The sequence below is a fragment of the Carassius auratus genome, linkage group LG48F (genome assembly GCF_003368295.1).
Source record: "Carassius auratus strain Wakin linkage group LG48F, ASM336829v1, whole genome shotgun sequence".
Lineage (NCBI taxonomy): Eukaryota > Metazoa > Chordata > Actinopteri > Cypriniformes > Cyprinidae > Carassius > Carassius auratus.
In genome coordinates, this window is record NC_039300.1 from 3,572,782 (window position 1) to 3,596,534 (window position 23,753).

The following is a 23,753-nucleotide window of genomic DNA, read 5'->3' on the forward strand; positions in this document are numbered from 1 at the left end:
GCAAATGTAGTTTAAATGTAATGAAGAAATGGTCAGAGATATGTAGGGGTTCTTGTTGTGCTTGTAGTGATAAGTCATTTGAGATTGAATGAAGCAAGGAGTGAATGGAAGTTTATAGCATAAAGCTTGTCCAGATGAATGTTGAATTTACCAAAGACTAAAAGTGGACTGCCATCCTCCAGGAATGAGGACAGCAGCCCATCCAGCTCTTCTAGGAAGGTGCCTAGAATTTGCCCAGGAGGGTGGAGTTTTATAGGGGCTGTTACAGTTATCACATACGATTCAAATGAGTTATAATTGCATAGGGTAGAGTGGGTTGAGTATTTCCAACTGTTGAAATGAGTAGACCAGTTCCCCCAACCCGGTCAACCTGACTGGAGGTGTGAGAGAAAGAGAAGTTGTTAGATAGAGCAGCTGTGGTTGCTGAGTCTTCTGGATGAATCCAGATCTCAGTCAAGACCACGATGCTGAGTGTGGATTGTAAAGAAAAAGCAGAAATGAAGTCTGCTTCGTTGATGTCAGGAACTCTCCGTCACAGCCACCCCAATCATCACCCGCACCTGACTCCAATCAAGCACGATCCCAAACACCGGAGTACTGATCACCTGCACCTTTACCCAGTAATCACTCACCAGGATAAAGACACCCCCAACTCAGTACTCCGGTGTCCGTTCTACTGTTCACAACCATGAACTGGTGTCTGACCATGCAGTTCCTCAGGTACAACATCAGCCCTGAAGGTATTAGGGCTGAAACGATTAGTCAACGCTATGAACAATGTTGACAATTTTTGTTGTCGAGTATTCATTTGATTTAATTTGACCTAATTTAGAGCCTGCTATAATGCAGTTTGACCAGTGTGGCGCTGAACTGCAAGACTGTAATTCAGCCCTCCTCTATGCAATTCAAGAGAAGAAGAGATACAGCGCTCGCTCAGCGCTTCTTCAGAGAAACCGAATGGCGTTTGGATATGAAAATATATGACGTGTGTTTTCCTCTCAATAATGAAATAAACAACAACAACAACACAACAACAAAAATATCACAGCAGTGTGAAAGCAGCAGTTAAAAATGCATCTTATTTCATCAATTGCACAAGCTCAGTAAAGCATTCACGTCGCGTCTATAGTATTTTATGCAATACCTTAAATCAAGCAGTTTTACGGTATTAAACATTATTATTAAATATTTGATTTAAGTGATAGTTTGGTTTGCACAGATCAAAGCTTAATCTAGCTCAGGACTGTTTTGATTATCATAAAACCAGTAAGGTATTTTAAAATAGATTACTCTACCAGTCAAAAGTTTTTGAATGGTAATGTTAAGATTTTTAATTTGTTTTTTTATTTTTTTAAGAAGTCTCTTCTGCTCACTAGTCCTGCATTTATTTGATCCAAAATATTTATATTCATCAAAGAAACTTTTAAAATTATATTCAGCTGTTTTTAACATAATGATTATTTAAAAAATGGAGCAGCAAATCATTATATTACAATGATTTCTGAAGGATCTTGTGACTGGAGTAATGATGCAAAAAAAAAAAAAAAAAAAAAAAAATCAGCCTTGAAATCACAGGAATAAATTACATTTTAAAATATATTCAAATATAAAACTGTTGTTTTAAATAGTAAAAAATATTTCAAATTGTCACTGTTTTCGCTGTACTTTGGATCAAATACATGCAGGCTTGAAGAGCAGAAGATACTTCTTTAAAAACAATATTACTGTTCAAAAATGTTTGACTTGTAGTGTATATTGTGAATAAAATTGTTTATCCAAAAATAAAACATCTAATCACTTACCTTTATTTAGTTTCTTATCTATATTATATAATTACAAAAGGAGATGTTAGGCAGAATGAGATATCATTCAGTTCATTTTAGATATTAAATATAAGTAATTAATATAATAATTAAATGTTAAATAAAAAGTTTTCTTTATCATCTCATTTTGTTTCAAATATATTTATTTGCATAAATGAATTGTATAATGATTGTAATTACATAATATTATTTCCCAAAGCTGAAGTGATTAGACTATCTTTTATTTATTAAGTATAAAAATATTTTAACTAATTGCAAGAGCTGAATAATCAATCAAATTCTACTGATTTATCAGTAAAATAATTGAGGATTATTCGATGAATCTTTCTAATAATCATTAGATTAATCGATTATCAAAATGATCATTTGTTGCAGCCATAGAAGGTATCCAGATGGACCAGGGGAAGGTATCCGCCATTAAGGAATGGCCCGTTCCACAATCTGGGAAGGCACTCCAGAGTTTCTTAAGATTTGCTAACTTCTATCGATGCTTTATCTAAGACTTCAGTCTGCATACTGCACCACTGACCTCTCTCCTTAGAGGAAAACCCAAATCCCTGTCCTGGACTTCCACTGCTCATGAAGCATCCCAAGAAGTGGACACCTCCACTACCGACGTCAGAGTCGTGCTATCCCAGCAGTTCGGTGAGCCTCCACGCCTCCAGCTTTGCACTTAGTATTCCAGGATACTGGCCCCAGCAGAGCAGAATTATGCAATTGGGAACAGGGAGCTGTTAGCGATCGAGCTTGCTCTAAAAAAATGGGGACATTGGCTGACATTGGCCCTTTACGGTAATCACTGCAAAAATCTGCAAAAATCTGCAAAATTTCCGTAGACTGGATTCCAGGCAAGCCTGTTGGGCCCTCTTCTTCACCAGATTCAATTTCACCATCACCTAACGCCCTGCTACATCACCTAAATACAAATGCAAGGCTGATGCTTTTTATCGTCTGCATTCTCTGGACACTCCTTCAGACCCCGAACCTATACTCCCTCCTGCCATGATTGTTAGCCACATCATGTGGAGCATGGACGAGGACATCAGAGCCGCTACCCAACATGAACCTGCTCTACTGGGAGGCCCAGAAGGGAGGATTTATGTTCCCTGGTCCCAGCGGCAATCCCTTCTGGGCTCATTTAACAGTGTTCCAGGCTCTGGACATTCAGGCAACCAACGGACCCTCTCGCTCCTCCAAGCTCAGTACTGGTGGCCCAGTATGTCCCAGGATGTCATCAGGTACATCCGCAGTTGCTCAGTTTGTGCCATGTCTTCAACCCCACGTCAGTTCCCAGCAGGCAAATTGGTACACCTACCCACCTACCGTCACTGACCTGCCCAACTCTGAAGGTAACACCTGCATCTTAGTAGTTCTGGATCGATTCTCAAAAGCCTGTAAATTAATTCCCCTGCCAGGACTACCAACTGCCCTGGAAACTGCTGAACATCTCTTTAACTTTGGTCTACCTGAAGATACTGTGTCAGACCAGGGCCCACAATTCATATCCAGGATATGGAAAGTCTTCTTCCATCTCATAGGTGTGACTTATTAACTTATCCTCTGGGTACCATCCAGACGGCCAGACTGAGTGGAAGATCCAAGAACTCGGACGGTGCCTCCGGGAATACTGCCAAGAATACCAGCACAGCTGTAACTGTTTCCTTCCCTGGTCCGAGTATGCACAGACCTCCTTTTGACAAGTTACCACCGGCCTCACCCCCTTCCAATGCATGCCTGGTTCCCAACCCCCTTTGTTCCCTTGGACAGGTGAACTTTTGGATGTTCCAGCTGTGGAATACTGGTTCTGAGCAAGTGAGAGAGTATGGGACTCAGCTCACATACACCTCCAGCGCACCATACAGAGACGCAAGGCCTTTGCTAATGTTCGACATGCCGCCACTCCAGTTTACCATCCAGGGGATAAAGTCTGGCTATCAAGGGATCTGCGTCTCCATTAGCAATGCAAGAAGCTGAGTCCCTGCTACTTTGGTCCGTTCACGGTCAAGAGGCAGATCAATGAGGTCACCAACATGCTCCCCTTACCACCCAGGTACCATGGTATCATCATGCTCGGGTAGGCATCAGACTAGAATATCAGTGAAAGCGTTAATTGGTAATATGAAAATGTTTGTATTACTAATCTCATATTTCAACATACTGCATGTACTATTAAAATATTTATAACCAATTTACTGTCAATGACATGATGCTATTTTTTCACTTCTATGTCTATTAGCCTAATTTATTCTTATATAGACTAAAAATTACTTAAACTAAATGTTTTATGGAAGTCAAGGCATTGGTGTTTGCCTATAAAACCACCACTGGCTTGCACCCCTTTTACTATATTCATTACTGACTTGTGTGCCCTCTAGAGGCTTTCTCTCTGAGAAGAAATTATTTGTGTTTTTCCCAAAGATTTGCCTTTATTTCATTTACCTTAACTGCTAGTGGAAAGACCTGACCAGCATAATCTGAGCAGCTTTAGCCATCTTCAATAAATAAATAATATTCATATAACTTCACAACACTAACACTAGCTCTGTCTATTGGATCTATTTTATTCTTCTCATTTATTATACAGAAAACCTTGCTCTGCATTATACTAAGCAGGACTTGTCACAGCACTTATATATTATTGCTCTTTTGTTGGTTTGATTGCTTCTATTGTCCTCAGTTTGTAGGTCACTTATATAAAAACATCTGCTAAATGATTAAAATGTAAATGTAAACATCTAAATCATACAATGACTCAAAGTAAAAAATTTTTTTTACGGGGCATACAATTTTGATATAATATTGAAGAAAGAAAAGCTTCAAAATGTTAAACTTAAAATATAGATAATTTGACTGTATGGCATATCAAGTTTAGCTCAGGATGAAAAATTTACAGAAATGTACAAAACACATTTTCCCAAAAAAGGTTTATAAAACATTTATTAAAATAATAATAAAAATATGTGTAGTTAAATGTAATTATGTAAGAAAAAATGCTATTACTTTAACTTGACTATGAAAAATTAATTAAATGTAAAGTTTTTTTTTTCGTCTAAGAAATTTTAATATGGATGAAATTTAAAATAAATATTTTATTAATAGAAGCATTTTCGTTAGGGTTATAACTTACATTTTCTGTCATAATTGCAACACCAATTTCAAAGGAAAATATTCTAAATTGATAAGCAGCCATCAAAAACGACTGCCATTGGCCAATCCTGACCAGGGCTGTAAAAAGTTGCACCTATCACGTGACACTGATGTGAAACCAGCCGCGATTAAATTAGTATGCGTTACTATGATCACAGGAAGAACACAGACCGCTTATCATTTAGACGACGATAGACAAGGTGACATTTCTCGAGGTTTTTTGTACTTCTGCTTTAATATGCGTGTTGTGTTACAATATTTGTCTACCTTTCAAATCATATCAGGATTCGTAGAAAAAAAGATATGGGACATTATTGGATTTAGAGGACGATAAAGACCCTTTATTAGGCCGGGAAGTATAAAGACCCTTTAAAGGGACTATATAGACCCTTTATTAGGCCGGGAAGTCGTGGCCTAATGGTTAGAGGGTTGGACTCCCAATCGAAGGGTTGTGGGTTCTAGTCTCGGGCCGGATGGAATTGTGGGTGGGGGGAGTGCATGAACAGCTCTCTCTCCACCTTCAATACCACGACTTAGGTGTCCTTGAGCAAGGCACTGAACCCCCAACTGCTCCCCGGGCGCCACAGCATAAATGGCTGCCCACTGCTCCGGGTGTGTGCTCACAGTGTGTGTGTGTGTGTGTTCACTGCTCTGTGTGTGTGTGCATTTCGGATGGGTTAAATGCAGAGCACAAATTCTGAGTATGGGTCACCATACTTGGCTGAATGTCACTTCACTCACTTTTTTTTTTTTTTTTATAATAAGCAGAACAAATGAATGGTAAATTTGTATATGGGACGTCCCATACTACAGTAGATCCATGCCTCTTTTAAATCCATTTTACTGCAACATTTTCAACACATTATTACATTTGAGAGGGCTATAAAGACCCCATTTCTTTATAGCCCTCTCAAGGGCTATAAAAAAAAAAAAAAAAAAAAAAAACATATATATATATATATATATATATATATATATATATATATATATATATATATATATATATAATAACGGATCAGTTTGGACGTCCTATACTATATGGGCAACTGATCTAAAATATCTTATTGCAGTTTTTTAAGATATGAGTAATTATTCAATTTGTTTTCCAAAGAAGTAGAAAAAATACAAAAAACAAATGGTCAGTTCTAATACACGACGTCCCATACTATTTGCACACCTTATTTAAACCCATTTTATTACATCATTTTTGAGATACAGTAGCCTATGACACATTATTACATTATAACATTACATTATACATTATTACATTATTTAATAGCGCAACACGCTATTAAATAACACGCATATTAAAGCAGAATTACAAAACACGAAGAGAGAAATGTCATCTTGTTCACATCGTCGTCTAAATGATAAGCGGTCTGAAAGTGCATTATCTCTGTGTTGTTCCTGCAATCATAGTAATACGCACGCACAATAAATTCAGTCACGATTGGGTTCACCGCAAAGGACCACCTACTCACTCAATATGAAATTATTGTGGGAAAACGTGTCAAAAATGAATTATATGTTTGACAGTTGGAATCGCAAGATAAATAAGTGACCTGATTGGTGCATCATCCCCCAGTCTATCAAGATTGCATATGTGCTAATAATAAATTAAGGTCCCACTAAATATTCATAAGGAAATAGATAATAGTTCAGAGCAGAAATCTCTTGCTTGCAAGAATCAGGGTTGAGCTGTGTTGTAAGAATGCAGTAAATCATGTAGAATGCAGTGTGACAGCATGCACTAATGGTTCAAGCAATATCTCTGTAGCTGTGTCTGCGAGAAAAAGAAAATAGTAATTCTATAAGGGGAATCTCTCTTGCCCAGCTCACAATTTTCCCACGCATGCACTGCGGAAAACCTTTTTATTTTGTATAATGTCTTGTCATGAAGGATGCGAGAGGCAATCTAGCATGGGGGAGGGTAGAGAGAGCAAGCCTCTCATGCAGGTTTGCAGCAAGCATCTGATTGGCTGCATATACGACATCAGAGCTGGGGAAAGCAGAGAGGGGAGGAAACACTGCGACGCAAGGAGGGATCCCAGCATCTCACTTCACTGGGTATTCAGTCCTAAGCTTTTCTCGCTGGGATAAATCCCCTGAATGTAGATGCTTGACATATCCACATCTATTTCCAAAGTAGCTCTTCTCCTCTAGTCTCTTTAGCCATGAACTACCTGCGCCGGCGTCTGTCGGACAGCACCTTTATCTCCAACCTGCCTAATGGCTACATGTCAGACCTGCAGAAACCAGATCCTCCTCAACCTCCCCCTCCTGGACCAGCATCAGGACCAGCTCCAGTTTCCCCAGGCCAGGAGAGAAAACCCATCCAACCCCAGCCTGTAGGAACGGGATTCTTCAGCTCCATCACCAGTGTGGTGAAGCAGACGGCCGCCTCAGCAGGGCTGGTGGAGCAAACGGCTGTGCCCGCTTCATCCAAGAGACAGAAGATCCTGCTGGTCATCGATGAACCACAGCAGGACTGGTAAGAGCAACGAGTTTCACTTGAACTCCTCGAGAAGGTTGTTTTTTCTAATCGGGCTGTTTAGCTTCTCTGCTTTTTTAAATACTTATCTGTTGAGTTTTTTAATTAGTACTAAGCAGATCGCGATTAATCACATCCAAAATAAAAGATTTGTTTACCAAATATAGGTGTGTGTGCTTTGTATATGTTTATAAATTAAATATTTATTTATAACATAAATTCTATGATATATAAATACAGACATGTACATGTAAATATTTTCAAAAAATATACTGTATGTGAGTATATTAATTTATCCATCATAAATATACGCAGAACACACACATATACAGTATTATGCAAACAAAAACTTGGGATTAATCATGATGAATTGTTTAACAGCACTAAGTGTAATCATTTAATTTAGTTTTGGTGGAAATAAAAATAAACCAAACAGGGAGATATAGTAAATGCACACTTTAAATATTGACATCTTTTATTCACATGCTTCATGCTGTTTCTGGCTGGGGAAAAAGCAACGCCATTACTGAATTAGGTCTCACAGATTTTCATGCCTAATGTGTATTTGATTTGTAATTATATTTCACATACTCACTTTAGCAAGATGACAACCTAACACTTAAAACAGAGATTATTTAGAAAATAATAGTGAATTATTAATATACATGTAAAACAATATTGGTGAATCTCAGGAGCAGGTATATCTGAACATTTCCAGACTTGTGAAAAATCAGGTGGACTCTGCAAATTGATTATACAATAATGTTTACATATTTCTACTATGTCATATCTGTTGTATCCTCAGTTTCCTTGGTCATTTGCTCAAAGGATTAGAGTGAGGAACAAATGCATGTTAATTATCCTTTAAATCCATATTTGTAATAGCATGCAGAAGAAATGGTCAAATATTGTTTAGTCTTGGAGAGTGTATGCTGTTAATTTGTGTTGTATAAAGAATAAAGATTTTTGCGATGCAACTTATCTCAAAGATGTTATAGATATTATAGTATAATGTCAAAGAGAATATGTTCAGAGCCAGACAAACTGGCTTACTGATTGCTTTCTAGCTGCTTTGAGATGTCACATATCATATCATATTTTTATGGTTAGTGTAAATAATCCTTTCTGAATCAAAGCTCCCAAAACATGTAATAACATATAATACAGATAAGGATACTTTATTAAATACATTTTCTGTCTAAAGGGTCTGCTGTTAATATATAACTAATATGGATTTTATTCAATTAAATCTTGCTGACATGCATTTAACCTTAAGATTATTGTTTTATTAGAGAAATTGCTGAATAATGTGTAAATAAAATACATGTTCTTAGTTTTAGAATAATTTGGCATTAAATGGGTCACTAATATCCACAGTAAGTGACCATTGGTTTACGTCAAGTCAAGTCACCTTTATTTATATAGCGCTTTAAACAAAATACATTGCGTCAAAGCAACTGAACAACATTCATTAGGAAAACAGTGTCAATAATGCAAAATGATAGTTAAAGGCAGTTCATCGTTGAATTCAATGATGTCATCTCTGTTCAGTTTAAACAGTGTCTGTGCATTTATTTGCAATCAAGTCAATGATATCGCTGTAGATGAAGTGACCCCAACTAAGCAACCCAGAGGCGACAGCGGCAAGGAACCGAAACTCCATCGGTGACAGAATGGAATAAAAAACCTTGGGAGAAACCAGGCTCAGTTGGGGGCCAGTTCTCCTCTGACCAGACGAAACCAGTAGTTCAATTCCAGGCTGCAGCAAAGTCAGATTGTGCAGAAGACTCATCTGTTTCCTGTGGTCTTGTCCTGGTGGTCCTCTGAGACAAGGTCTTTACAGGGGATCTGTATCTGGGCTCTAGTTGTCCTGGTCTCCGCTGTCTTTCAGGGCAGTAGAGGTCCTTTCTAGGTGCTGATCCACCATCTGGTCTGGATACGTACTGGATCCGGGTGACTGCAGTGACCCTCTGATCTGGACACAGACTGGATCTGGTGGCTACGGTGACCTCGGAACAAGAGAGCAACAGACTAATATTAGCGTAGATGCCATTCTTCTAATGATGTAGCAAGTACAAAGGGTGTTATGTGAAGTGTTTCCGGTTTCGGTTTACCTAATCAATGCAGCCTAAAAATTCTTTAACAGATTTGTATATTGAAAGCATATTAGTATGTTATGTGTAAGCCAGGTTAAAGAGATGGGTCTTCAATCTAGATTTAAACTGCAAGAGTGTGTCTGCCTCCCGAACAATGTTAGGTAGGTTATTTCCAAATAGGAAAAGGATCTTCCGCCCGCAGTTTATTTTGATATTCTAGGTATTATCAAATTGTCTGAGTTTTGAGAACGTAGCGGATGTAGAGGATTATAGTGTATATAGCCTTGTCTATATTACGATAGTTAGATTGAACATTAAAATGCTTTCAACTTTCTTATATATTAGGATATAACCAAAACATTATATTTATATACAGTATAATATAATGTCATTTAAACTGTGATGTTGTTAGAAATATAACCTTCACCTTAACCTTAAGATTTCAGTCCGGCTCTGTATCTGTCAGCAGAGGAACCAGCCCTAAAATTAGTGCACTGCACTGCAGGACACTGTTGGTAAAATGTGTAATTACTAACGAGACGTTTAACTCCACTGGTCTGAATTATAGACCATTATAGCACAGGAACCTAAATCAAGTTTGGTCACAATTTTGGCATGGCACTGGCAGATATATGATACAGCCAAATCAACCTATTTTGAACATATTTCAACATATGTAATGTATACGATGAAATAATTAATTTTGTCATTAAAAATAAATGATCATAATCATTTACATGGTGTGTGTCCCGATATTCCGTATATGATGTTGATCAAATGTCCCTACAAGGATATTTTGACCTTGTGGGGACATTTATTTATTTTATTATTTTATTATGATGTTTTTGCAAGTGGAACATTTTGTTGAGGGGTAAATTTAGGGTAAGGGGACAGAAAATACTGTTTGGACAGTAGAAACCCCATTACGCCTATAGAGTCCATGTAAGACATGGAAACTAGTGTGTGTCTGACCTCAATTTGAAGTTAACATTGATTCATGTTGTAACAAGGCAATTTAATTGAGGAGTTCCTGGAATGTCAAACAAACTTCTTCAGATTAAAAAAGCCTACCGCAGAATATGCCATCATCCGTGTGCCTACATTTAGGCCAACATACCAACTTCATTTACATTCCCAGAAAAAGAAGTGTAATGATTGTTTAATAGCTTGTCACTGGAGTAGTAACCTATCTTCGTACACTATTTACTCTTTAACACAGAAGTATCTTAAGCATATAGTGGTACCAAATTGCTAATCTTAAGGTACCAATATTCACCTTTAATGGCCCCAGTGACAAAGCTTGTTATGTGTAGCACATTTCTAAAGAGGTATTTTTGAATAAATAATTGATGGTAATTAATGAACTCACATATGATAAAGAACATCACTATGCAATCTTAATTTCACTTAGGTATTTGTGTGAAATATGAGTGCATTTCTTTATGATCAAACTAATTTCAATTTGAAAAATTTACTTTGAACAGAAAAAATTATATTTTAAATACAAATATATATTTAAATATATATTGTAAACAGAGCTGGGTAGATTACTTAATTACTTAATTACAACTTAATTACTGATACAAATTACACAACTGAAATTGTAGGTACTTGAGTCATTTTAGGAAATGTATTCTGAGTACTTTTTATTTAACTTTTATTTAACTTAATATATATATATATATTAATAGAATACAATCTTTCTTTCTTTCTTTCTTTCTTTCTTTCTTTCTTTCTTTCTTTCTTACTTTCCTTTTACTACAGGGCCAGACTCTTTAGAGGGAAGAAACTGAATGGAGATTATGATATTAAAGTTGAACAGGTGAGATTACGAGAGTCACAAGACAAATTAAATCAAAGAAAGTATTCGTATTAGTTGAGTTACTGATTGATTAGTTTTGTTTTTCAGGCTGAGTTTGGAGACATCAGTGTTGTGGCTCATGCTAATGGATCATGTCACGTGGCCGTGCAGGTTCTGCAGAATGAAAACACAGTTGTCAGGTAAACTTGCATTTAAAAATCACCACAAGCTGTTCCAATTGTTCCACTGGATTAAAGTCCAATTAATGCTAACTTAATGTGAAATAACTGTTACATATTGACATATCATCTAAAACGATCAGTGTCTGTGATCTAATTTGTTATTGTGTACAATAACAGCCAGCAAACTTTGTTAACCTTCTATCAATATGAAAGCTTAATAAGCCCACTTGGAGAGATCTGATTTGATGTGTCATACATGAAAGCTATATCATTATAATGAGATGTAATAAAGGAGAAATGTAATAAAAGCCCTTTCATAGTGATTTGAGTGGCTTGTCACCAAGACATTGTTTCTGTGTAATATCACAAATAGCCCATGAATTTACATAAATTCTGAGTCTTCAGAGGCACATTCAAAACATTGTCAAAAATGACTATATGAGACACTATTGTCACGTCAAGGACTGTCCTGTGTTCTGTGTCTTGATTTCTCTCACATGTTCCATGTTCCCTAATGTGACCTAGTTTCTCCCTCATGCTCTTTGGTTTAATTTATTCCAAGTGTGTCTTGTTAATTTCCTCATCTTGTTCCTTGGGTAAGCCCTGTGTTTTCCTCAGTCCGGCATCCTGTCTAAATGTCATTCCCGGTGCTATGTGTGCATTCCTTCCTTGTGAGTTATTTAAGACTGTTCATGGTGATATTCTCCATCGTCTCCACACTCCTTGTTCCTGCACAGTAGCGAACCGTTACAGAACACAGGACCAAAACAGTAGTCAAGTCACTTTTATTTATATAGCGCTTTTAACAAAACAGATTGTGTAAGAACAACTGAACAACATTCATTAGGAAAACAGTGTGTCAATAATGCAAAATGACAGTTTAAGGCAGTTCAGCACTGAATTTCGGTGATGTCATCATCCAGCTCAGTTCAGTTTAAATAGTGTCTAATTAATCAAACCAACAACATTGCTGTAAATGAAGTGTACCCAACTAAGCAAGCCAGAGGGGACAGCGGCAAAGAACTAAAACTCCATCGGCGAAGAAAGAAAAAATCTTGGGAGAAACCAGGCTCAGTTGGTTGGGCAGTTCTCCTCTGACCAGACGAAACCAGTAGTTCAATTCCAGGCTGCAGGCATTGCCACAGTTCTTCTGGATTGAGTCTGTCTCAGTTTGTCCTGTTTCTTCATGTTATTTCAGACAGACTGGATGTTAATGAGATCAGATCTCTGTGTGGAGCAATGGCTGCTGTCAGACTTCTTGTGCTAACAAAAATCTCACTGGACTATTACATTTAATGGCACAAAAATAATGTTTGGAAATGTAAACTGATATTTCCTACTGACACACTACAGCAAAACATAGAAATAACTGACTTAAACCCATTTTTGTTGGTGAAATACTAGTGGCCTAAGACTTTCGCACAGTACTGTATGTATATATATACAGTTTCTTCTCAAAAAATTAGCATATTGTGATAAAAGTTCATTATTTTCCATAATGTAATGATAAAAATTTAACTTTCATATATTTTAGATTCATTGCACACCAACTGAAATATTTCAGGTCTTTTATTGTTTTAATACTGATGACTTGGCATACAGCTCATGAAAACCCAAAATTCCTATCTCAAAAAATTAGCATATTTCATCCGACCAATAAAAGAAAAGTGTTTTTAATACAAAAAAGTCAACCTTCAGATAGTTATGTTCAGTTATGCACTCAATACTTGGTCGGGAATCCTTTTGCAGAAATGACTGCTTCAATGCGCCGTGGCATGGAGGCAATCAGCATGTGGCACTGCTGAGGTGTTATGGAGGCCCAGGATGCTTCCATAGCGGCCTTAAGCTCATCCAGAGTGTTGGGTCTTGCGTCTCTCAACTTTCTCTTCACAATATCCCACAGATTCTCTATGGGGTTCAGGTCAGGAGAGTTGGCAGGCCAATTGAGCATAGTAATACCATGGTCAGTAAACCTTTTACCAGTGGTTTTGGCACCGTGAGCAGGTGCCAGGTCGTGCTGAAAAACAAAATCTTCATCTCCATAAAGAATTTCAGCAGATGGAAGCATGAAGTGCTCCAAAATCTCCTGATAGCCAGCTGCATTGACCCTGCCCTTGATAAAACACAGTGGACCAACACCAGGAGCTGACATGGCACCCCAGACCATCACTGACTGTGAAAATTTTTTGAGAAGGACCTGTATATATATATATATATATATATATATATATATATATATATATATAAATAAACTTTTGGTCTGTACTGTATACAGTATGTGCATCTCAATAAATTAGAATGCCATGGCAAAGTTAATTTCAGTAATTCAACTCAAATCGTTAAACTTGTGTATTAAATAAATCCACAGACTGAAGTAGTTTAAGTCTTTGGTTCTTTTAATTGTGGTGATTTTGGCTCACACTTAACAAAAACCCACCTGGGCCCGGTTCCCCGATACTGTTACAAAGGCACCGTCCCGAGTGAGGGTGCTGAATTAGTTGGCATCGATTGCTCAGGAATCGATTTTCCACTTCAAGCAAAGGTGCATTACAGCGTTAAGAAAGACAACACGCAAATGAAACATTTATTTTAACATAGTTTAAGTTATCAGTAGAATATAGACTATAAATTAAATGATCAAATATGTTCACATGATATGTTGTGACGGGTAGACGAACCGGGTATCCCTCGCTAATCATCCACCCTCCTTATCCCATTGTGCCACTTGTGCCACTTCTTGACATGGGTTTAACGACTTCTAAAAATTATTTAATACACTTTTATATTAATAGCAAGGTACTTTACACTCAGAATTTATTGGCAAGCAGCTACAGTTACTTCTGTTTAATGCAGTATTGATTGCCATTGGTTAATGTTTTCAATAAAAAGAAACCTATGAACAGAGAGAGAGAGAGTTAGATACAGATGGTCGGGACGCAACGTATAAAATGGCACCTAGCTTAGACCTTAGCCCTCTCCCACGACCTTGAGGAAGCTCCCTGTAGCAAAAAACCTTAGCAGTGCAAGAAGCTGGACTTCAGGGCTTAAAGCGAAATTCCGCCGCGTTAGCCTGGCAAGCGCAGGTATGAGAAGGTCCAGCAGCTCCATAATGAATTGTCTTGGGAGGCGGATTTTTTTTAATATAGCCACTTCAGGCAAAGTGTCAAGTTTTGCTTAATAAAAAAATTGACATGGGCTAAACGGCTCTGCGTTCGGTGCCATCTTTGATTCAACACAACAACAAGTTGGATCGATGCCATAGTTGGTCGCTTACTGGAAACCACCATGCTTTCCTATTTATAGATCTTAGCCATTTAGTGCCAGATTTTAGTGCCAGATGTTTGACAGATTTTAATTATCAAAAGTGATGGCCAATTTAAACGCTTTGAAATTACGAAATAGCCCAGGCTAATTATCACCATATTAGTTCTGATACCACATAAAGTCAACTTCATAAATAGGCCTGTATCCATTGCTAACATATTTTATTATTAGTCTTAAAATGTCTTGAGCTCAAACAACGCTAAGAAAGAGCTTACGAATGGTCCAGACCAACCTTACGAAAGTGTGACTTACAAAAGATATACTTGGCGTACGAACATGTCGGGAATCGTGCCATAAGGTTAAGAGAGAGGTTAAGACTTAGCGATAAGAACGTTTTGGGGAACCGGGCCCAATTCACTATCTCAGCAAATTAGAATATGGTGACATGCCAATCAGCTAATCAACTCATCTGCAAAGCTTTTCTGGGTCTTCAAAATTGTCTCTCAGTTTGGTTCACTAGACTACACAATCATGGGGAAGACTGCTGATCTGACAGTTGTCCAGAAGACAATCATTGACACCCTTCACAAAGAGGGTAAGCCACAAACATTCATTGCCAAAAGAACTGGCTGTTCACAAAGTGCTGTATCCAAGCATGTTAACAGAGTTGAGTGGAAGTAAAACGTGTGGAAGAAAAAGATGCACAACCAACTGAGAGAATCACAGCCTTATGAGGATTGTCAAGAAAACATTTATTCAAGAATTTGGGTTTACTTCACAAGGAATGGACTAAGGCTGGGGTCAAGGCATCAAGAGCCACCACACACAGAAGTGTCAAGGAATTGGTCTACAAGGCTACAGTTGTTGTATTCCTCTGGTTAAGCCACTCCTGATCCACAGACCAGATCAGAGGCATCTTACCTGGGCTAAGAAGAAGAAGAACTGGACTGTTGCTCAGTGATCCAAAGTCCTCTTTTCAGATGAGAGCAAGTTTTGTATTTCATTTGGAAACCAAGGTCCTACAGTCTGGAGGAAGGGTGGAGAAGCTTGTAGCCCAAGTTGCTTGAAGTCCAGTGTTGTTTCCACAGTCTGTGATGATTCTGTGATGATGTCATCTGCTGGTGTGGGTCCATTGTGTTTTTTGAAAGTCACTGCACCCGTTTACCAAGAAGTTTCGGAGCACTTCATGCTTCCTTCTGCTGACCAGCTTTTTGAAGATGATGATTTCATTTTCCAGCAGGATTTGGCACCTGCCCACACTACCAAAAGCACCGAAAGTTGAAGCATGAAAAGATTCTGAGGACATTAAAGGAACTGATACTGAGAGTGGCTTCACCAGAAGAACAAACAGGATCAAACCAGACTCCTTTTCACTACAAGCGGCATGAGAAACCAACAAACTACCAGAATGCCCTCCTACTAAGGAGAGTCAAATCAAGTCAAGTCACCTTTATTTATATAGTGCTTTAAACAAAATACATTGCGTCAAAAGGGGGGGGGGCAGTTCTCCTCTGACCAGACGAAATCAGTAGTTCAATTCCAGGCTGCAGCAAAGTCAGATTGTGCAGAAGAATCATCTGTTTCCTGTGGTCTTGTCCTGGTGCTCCTCTGAGACAAGGTCTTTACAGGGGATCTGTGTCAGGGTTTTGGTAAGGGAGGAACTCAGGTGAAGACAGGAAGTAACGAAACACAGGATTTATTGTACAAAAAGGGAAAACAAAACCCACGAGGGGGAAAACAAGGGCTAGGGTAGACACTAAATAATTCTACAAAACACAATAAACAAGGTAAACAAAGACTCTAAACACTAAATACTGACAAACAAACACTCACTGCAAGACAAAGACTTCTTAGAGGGGTTTCAAGGACAAGATATCTCAGGAGGCTTACAGGTAGGAACACATAAGTTGAACAATCACAAATCACAATGAACCAACGCAAGACAGAGCACACTAGGAGATCTAAATAGGGGGAACAATTAAGACACGACAGGTGACACAGATAGGACAATCACGACAAGACTAGGATAACAAGGGGGGCGGGGCAAGGGAACGAGACAACACAAGCACATGGCCCAAAGACAAGGCCATGTGCTTGTACACAAAACATGGGTCTGTCATGATCCTGCCTCAAGACTAGGGAAAAACCAAGGACACGAGGGCAGAATCATGACAATCTGTATCTGGGGCTCTAGTTGTCCTGGTCTCTGCTCTCTTTCAGGGATGTAGAGGTCCTTTCTTGGTGCTGATTCACCATCTGGTCTGGATACGTACTGGAGGTTAGGTAGGTTATTCCAGAGTTTAGGTGCCAAATAGGAAAAGGATCTGCCGCCCGCAGTTGATTTTGATATTCTAGGTATTATCAAATTGCCTGAGTTTTGAGAACATAGCGGATGTAGAGGATTGTAATGTAAAAGGAGCTCACTCAAATATTGAGGTGCTAAACCATTCAGGGCTTTATAAGTAATAAGCAATATTTTAAAATCTATACAGTGTTTGACGGTGGTCATACTTCCTGGTTTTAGTAAGAACTCTTGCTACTGCATTTTGGACTAGCTGTAGTTTGTTTACTTAGGGATTTAGTTACTGCTTTGACATGATTACTGAAACTAAGGTCTGTCTCCAGAATGACACAAAGAGAAATGTCCAGATCTTGGGCAACAGTCTCTCACCACAGAGACATCCATCCTAAAGCCAGACGGTCATGGCACCAAGACACCACATCAGCAGACGGCTAACCACCCACAACAGGCCAAAAACACACATAGCCAACTCCCCGGCTTCTGACCATCACCTCCATGAGACTGTACACCTCGTGTACACAACGCAAGTGGACACTTGCCCTCTTTTCACCAATATAGACATGCTGTATTGTTCTGAGCCCCAATGGACTTGAAGCATTCATAGAATTGTGCTCAAGTGTGGGAATGTTCACCTTGCCAGCCAGCCAACTCATCTGAAGTGCACTGCCAGGTCACAAAGATCAGGCTTGACTTGACATCTTAGCTGGTCGCGAGAACCCAGTCTCAAAGTCAAACCAGCTCATTACACAGATCCTTGCAAACCAGCCACTGACCATAGGGCCAGCCATTCCATCACCAAGTAATGGCATCACCCAGCCACTTCAGCTGATGGCTGCACATCCAGGATGATTCAACACCTGTCAGCATACCGATTACCACTCGAACCCAGTATCAAGACTCCTGAGGAACCCAATCGAAAAGGGGGGCAACCATGAAACAGCATGTTGGAAAACAAGGCAAGACTTGGAGCTCCGGTGACACTGAAGTAAACCCAACTTTTATGTCACCTCTAACTCTTTGATAGACCCCACGATTAATCTTAGAAACAGAACTGAACTCTTAAGGCCTCAAAGGTGTGCACTGAACATGCAGTCATACACACATACCACCTACTCAATGATAAAGAGATGTTGGATCACATTGACCCTTTGCTGAACTAGAGTCAGCCAAACAGTTCACCCAGACAGACAGTCAGGTCCCCGAGGTCACAAGAAAATCTCACAGCCAGTCATGAGAATATAGCCTTGAACCTCACACTGTTCAAAGCATGCAATCAAGCACACACAAAACCTGCCTTCACAAGAAAGTGAATGAGCTTCCCTATGATGTTTTGTGATCAACCATGGTGACTGCTAAGGACAGCTGCGTTTTAACCTGATGTAAAATAACCAAAGCTCAATCTGCTACTTTCTGTTTCAAGTGCCAGAACTTTCTGCCAAGACTTTACCAGACATTTACTCTTGTGAATATATAAGACTGCAATCCCAGCATATACAAAAGGGGACACAGTTCATCCAGCGATTCTCCAGTCACAACAGAACCTGGAAAGTGATCACAGAGATGTGCCTCCAAATTTTAATGGCCCTTAACAGCCAACGCATCCGAACAGAGGACCAACTCCCCAAAGCCACATGATCAATGGCCCTTAAAGGACACAATGTTGAGTCACGGTGTGACCAGAGCAGGTGTTTGGTGTGTTAATAGCAAACGTCTCCCACGGCAACACTGCAAGCTGGACTTCCAGTCATCAAAGTACAAGTGAAAGCCATTTATTTTCTGTACTTAAATTATGTGATTCCAATACATGTCCCCAACAATTCACATTGCAAAGATGGCTTTCATCTATATATGTGTGTGTGATCTATGCCTCTGCAGGTCATTTAAGCCTGACTTTGTCCTGATCCGACAGCATGCTTACAGCATGACAGAGAATGAAGACTTCCGTAACTTAATCATCGGTCTGCAGTACGCCGGCATTCCCAGCATCAACTCCCTGGAGTCCATTTACAACCTCTGTGACAAACCCTGGGCAGTAAGTTTGAGAATAGTCAATCTGACATGACATAACATTTAATAAATATCTGCTACAAACTCATCTTTCCAAACGTATCTGCAGTTTGCATGTCTGATCAGCACATGCAAGAAACTTGGACAGGAAAAATTCCCATTAATTGAACAGACGTTCTATCCCAATTATAAAGAAATGGTAAGCGATCGTTCCAGAAACATTTTCTTCCAATGATGACTGTATCTGCATAATTAAATAAACACAAACTCTGTTTGTGGGAAAACAAACCAGGTGGCCATGCCGACATTTCCAGCTGTCGTGAAAATTGGGCACGCTCACTCTGGTGTGGGGAAGGTAATGTTTAAACTGAAGCGATAACTGTAAAAGAAGTGACACGTGTTCATGTGCAGTTAAGCATGTAATCAAATTACATGTGTTGTTAAGGTGAAAGTGGAGAACCACACAAAGTTTCAGGACATAGCGGGTGTGGTGGCTATCACTCAAACCTACAGCACGTCTGAACCTTTCATCGAAGCCAAATATGACATCAGGATTCAGAAAATAGGAAATGATTACAAAGCTTACATGTGAGTAACGATGCTAGTCTGTAGAGTTTCTGAATACATCTCAGATTTAGCTAAATACTGTTCTTGACAGATGAAGAATGCTTCTCGTTTCATAGGAGGACGACAGTCTCTGGTAACTGGAAGTCCAACACTGGCACTGCCATGGTGGAGCAGGTGGCTATGACTGACAGGTAACCCACACAACAATGGCACCATTTAAAGCATCTGCTTTCAGGTAAACAAATATGCTTCAAACATGACTAAGCAAGTTGCATTATTCTGCAGGTATAAGCTTTGGGTTGACACCTGCAGTGAAATATTTGGAGGCCTCGAAATTTGTGCTGTTAAAGCTATTCACGGAAAAGAGGAAAAAGATTACATTACAGAGGTATATGCTATGATTTGCTAGTTGTATATATGTGGCATATAGGCAAATTCGACCAATGTGTTGTATTCTCTATGTTACATTATTAATAACTGTGGTAATTTCATAAGGTAATGGGTTCGTCTATGCCACTGGTGGGGGGACATCAGGCCGAAGACCAGCAGCTGATAGCAAACATGGTCATTGCCAAAATGAATCAGGTTATGGAACAAAATCCCAATAGACCAACTGCTATTCAACCAAGAAAGGTAGATAATATATAACACATAAGAAAAAAAAACAATCTTACAAAATAAGGCAGCATTTTTAAGCAAGCTGTCTATAGTACAGAAAAGTAAAATTATAAAAATAATCTTAATATATATAATTAATAATTATATATAATTATCCTACCTATAATTATTATATTTTTTTTATTATTTTATTTTTACTATTGGGTGCAGGACACTATAGTTCATTAATGTAAGTGAGTATAGCAAGATAAAGTAAACTGTGACATATTATACCCAAATATTCTTCACACAGTGGACTACCAGTAAAATTTATAACATTTTATTGATGAAAATAGCTGACAGATATTAAGCAGAATTCATTACATACCTTTCTATCAAGATATGTCATCTGATATTATCATGATTAATGTGTCCTGACACAGTTTAACTCTGATTTCTTTTAACCATTTTCTAAACTATAGCAAATAAACTGTGATAATATGAGAAATGTTGAAGGTGTCTGAAAAAAAAAAAATTGGTTTGACTGTATTAGTACTTAATTTCAGCTTATAAAAATTAAAGTTTGAATTTGCAAGTATGTTTTCAAGGATTATTTCAGTAAAAATAAGTATTACTTACTGTTGTATTTTTATTTATTTTATTAATTTTTTTTGAGCATGAGTGTATATGAGCAAATGTGCTTGTTTCTTTCAGAACGCTGTTGAGAAGGACGCGGTGGTTGAAGTAAAGAACACCCCACCACAGAGAGCTCCTCCACAAGGCTGCTTGCAGTACATTCTTGACTGTAATGGTGTTGCAGTGGGACCAAAATTAGTGAAGGCAAACTAACGTTACCGTGAAAGCTTGAAGCATTTAAGCTTCTGACAGGTAGTGTTCAAACATTCAGACAGTGACCTGAGGTGCAAGGGGACAAATAATCTATAAGAAAAGTCTTAGTTTGGGCCTGATCCGTATTTCAGTCTGTACTGTGTAACTTTCACTGTTCTGAGCTTGTGATGGTTGCTTTGTTTCTATGTGAAGCGGTTGTCTCTTCAGGGTTGTTGTGTGGTGATACAGCAGATCGTGCCTAGTGTTCAGTGCCACTCTTTCCTTGTACTTATTTTTTTCTCGTCTCATGTCTTAGTAAATGGTGTTCAAAGAGTTACAGTGTGTGAGTGAGTGTACAGTATGTGTGTGTGTGTGTGTGTGTGTGTACCTTGTATTCGCTACATTATGGGGACCAAATGTTCCAACTAGTATAATAATACCAGTAAATTTTGTCCTTGTGGGGAAATTTTTTGGTCCCCATGAGGGAAACAGCTTATAAATCATTCACATTTTTTGAAAAAGTAAAAATGCTGAAAGTTGTTTGTGAGGGATAGGTTTAAGGGTATGGTTAGGGTAATGCGATAGAAAATACAGTTTGTACAATATAAAAAACATTACGTCTATGGAATGAACCCATAAAACATGAAAACCAATATGTGTGTGTGTGTGTGTGTGAATGGTGTTAATCATACACAAATAGAGACATTTAATTGCATGAACATTTAATTGCATGATCAAATGTGTGTGTGTCATTGTGTGTTAAGGTGTGCGTTTTCTTTTGTGACGTCACTGTTGAAATAATAGATATCATGTATGCACTTCTAGTATTATGAATGTGTTATAAAATATGGTGAAATGTATTTGCCACAATGGATGAAAGCTATATTACTAAACAACAATTATTTTTTGTTCTTGTTACTAATATTATTGAAGAAATGCGATCACACAATAAAACATGCAATAAAAATAAAACTCTGAACAAACAATGAACCAGTTAAGTGAATGTGCTTAACATTCAGACAGTGTTGACTGTTAACATTAAAAACATTATTTATATTTTATATTGTTTAATTTCTCTTCATTTATATTAAATATGCAAACCTTGTCACCAATCTTAAGGATCTAAACTTCCCAAATTAGGAAAACTCTTTAAATAAGCATCACAAAATAATACAATGAATAACATTTGTCTTTACTTGCAGTCTTGAAGTCTCTACTAATGAGCTGATGACCTCAATCAGGTGTGTTTGAAATATGAAGATATGTGAAATGTGCACTGTTGGGGGACTGAAACCCCTTGACTATAAAACCATTAAACAGAGTGTCTAAAATTTGAAGATGGTTTTCCCAGGTATCAGAATATCACACTTCATCATCAATATGCTTCACAACTGTCTACATACGTAGCAAGCACTTGACTCTTTAATCGTTAAAAGATACCGGGAGTATTTTTCAGGCCAAAACCTACTGTATATTATACAAGCTCCCTGTGAGAGCCTTTTCAACAAGTCGCCCCATCAGACCATAGAATCATACTGCAGATTTGCGTGTGTGACAAAAATGTTTTTTTTTTTTTTTTTTTTTTTTTTTTTACTGTAAATGAAAGGGAATTATCATTTAGGGGTTGTGTCCAAATGTGGTGAAATGCCTGAAGCACTGGAAATGGCTAAGAATGAATAATGGTGCGATGAACCATCAAGGAAAAAGTCCCAGCATGGTGAGTGTAACACCTCTCTCTCCGCCACACCTCGTCCGAGTGGGACTCGAACCCAGGTCTCCAGCATGGGAGGCGGACACACTAACAAGGAAGCTAAATGACTGCAGCCACTATCAGGACTGAGGCTTGATTGCACACCAGTTCAGTTTGGAAGTATCGTATCGGTATGACATCAATGATACTGGCCTTAAAAAGTACCTGTATCGTATTGAAAACTAAATATGTGGTATCGGCCATCCCTAACTGCAGTCCAAATTCAAAATCTTTTTTCCTGTGTCGTCCTTCGGACTTAATGCTCACACAGGTTGCCAGACTGAAGACACAAAACATGAATGAATGCAACTGACAATGGAAGGAGACAAGCCTTACACTGTAAGTTGATGAGCTAATTTATCCATGTTTTAATAAGCCTTTGTTCACAGAGATTGTCAGGATTTTTAGTTCAGGTAGAATCAGCTATCTCTTACCCAGTTTGTTTGATGGCTTCCAATGGCTCCAATATGCACAGTTTTTGTTAATTGGTAACCCAGAGTTATGAATTACTATTCATTTGTTTTCATTTGTTTATTTATTTAAACAGGGACAGTGTAAAATATACATTAACCTTAAAAGGAGATATGCATTTTACCAGGTTGTAGCACATGTGCTAATTTACACCTGTAGTCCCTGGACAGGCTGATGTCAAAAAAATAAATGCATTATCCCAAAACAGTACAAAAAAAAACCTTTCATTCAGTTCGCAACATAAATTTACAAATACACTCACACATACACATCAATTATTATAAATTATGTAAACATGTTTGTTTTAAAAGAAGCCATTTTTGACCTGATGTGAAAAAATGTTAAAATTTCCACATGTGGTAAATTCTGTTGGCAGCTTATTTCACTGTCTGATGGCCACACTAGAGAAAACTGAAGTACCAAATGC

At 38.2% G+C, this 23,753-nt stretch overlaps 1 protein-coding gene across 1 annotated transcript; it reads left to right on the forward strand.

Moving 5' to 3' along the window:
* The first annotated feature begins 6,959 nt into the window (after positions 1–6,959).
* Positions 6,960–22,166, forward strand: syn2a (synapsin IIa). The gene is made up of 11 exons (XM_026241537.1): positions 6,960–7,461; positions 11,322–11,379; positions 11,467–11,558; positions 18,982–19,138; positions 19,223–19,312; positions 19,406–19,468; positions 19,559–19,701; positions 19,797–19,871; positions 19,966–20,068; positions 20,176–20,313; positions 20,992–22,166. The coding sequence occupies exons 1-11, from the start codon at positions 7,145–7,147 to the stop codon at positions 21,124–21,126; spliced, it is 1,371 nt and encodes a 456-aa protein (XP_026097322.1). The 5' UTR covers positions 6,960–7,144; the 3' UTR covers positions 21,127–22,166.
* The last annotated feature ends 1,587 nt before the right edge of the window (positions 22,167–23,753 follow it).

Excerpts from the sequence above, each read along its gene's own strand:
- syn2a (XM_026241537.1), top strand. The coding sequence starts at position 7,145 with ATGAACTACCTGCGCCGGCGTCTGTCGGACAGCACCTTTATCTCCAAC. Across the intron at positions 7,462-11,321 it reads GATGAACCACAGCAGGACTG|GGCCAGACTCTTTAGAGGGA; the intron begins GTAAGAGCAACG and ends CTTTTACTACAG. Across the intron at positions 19,469-19,558 it reads CTCACTCTGGTGTGGGGAAG|GTGAAAGTGGAGAACCACAC; the intron begins GTAATGTTTAAA and ends TGTGTTGTTAAG.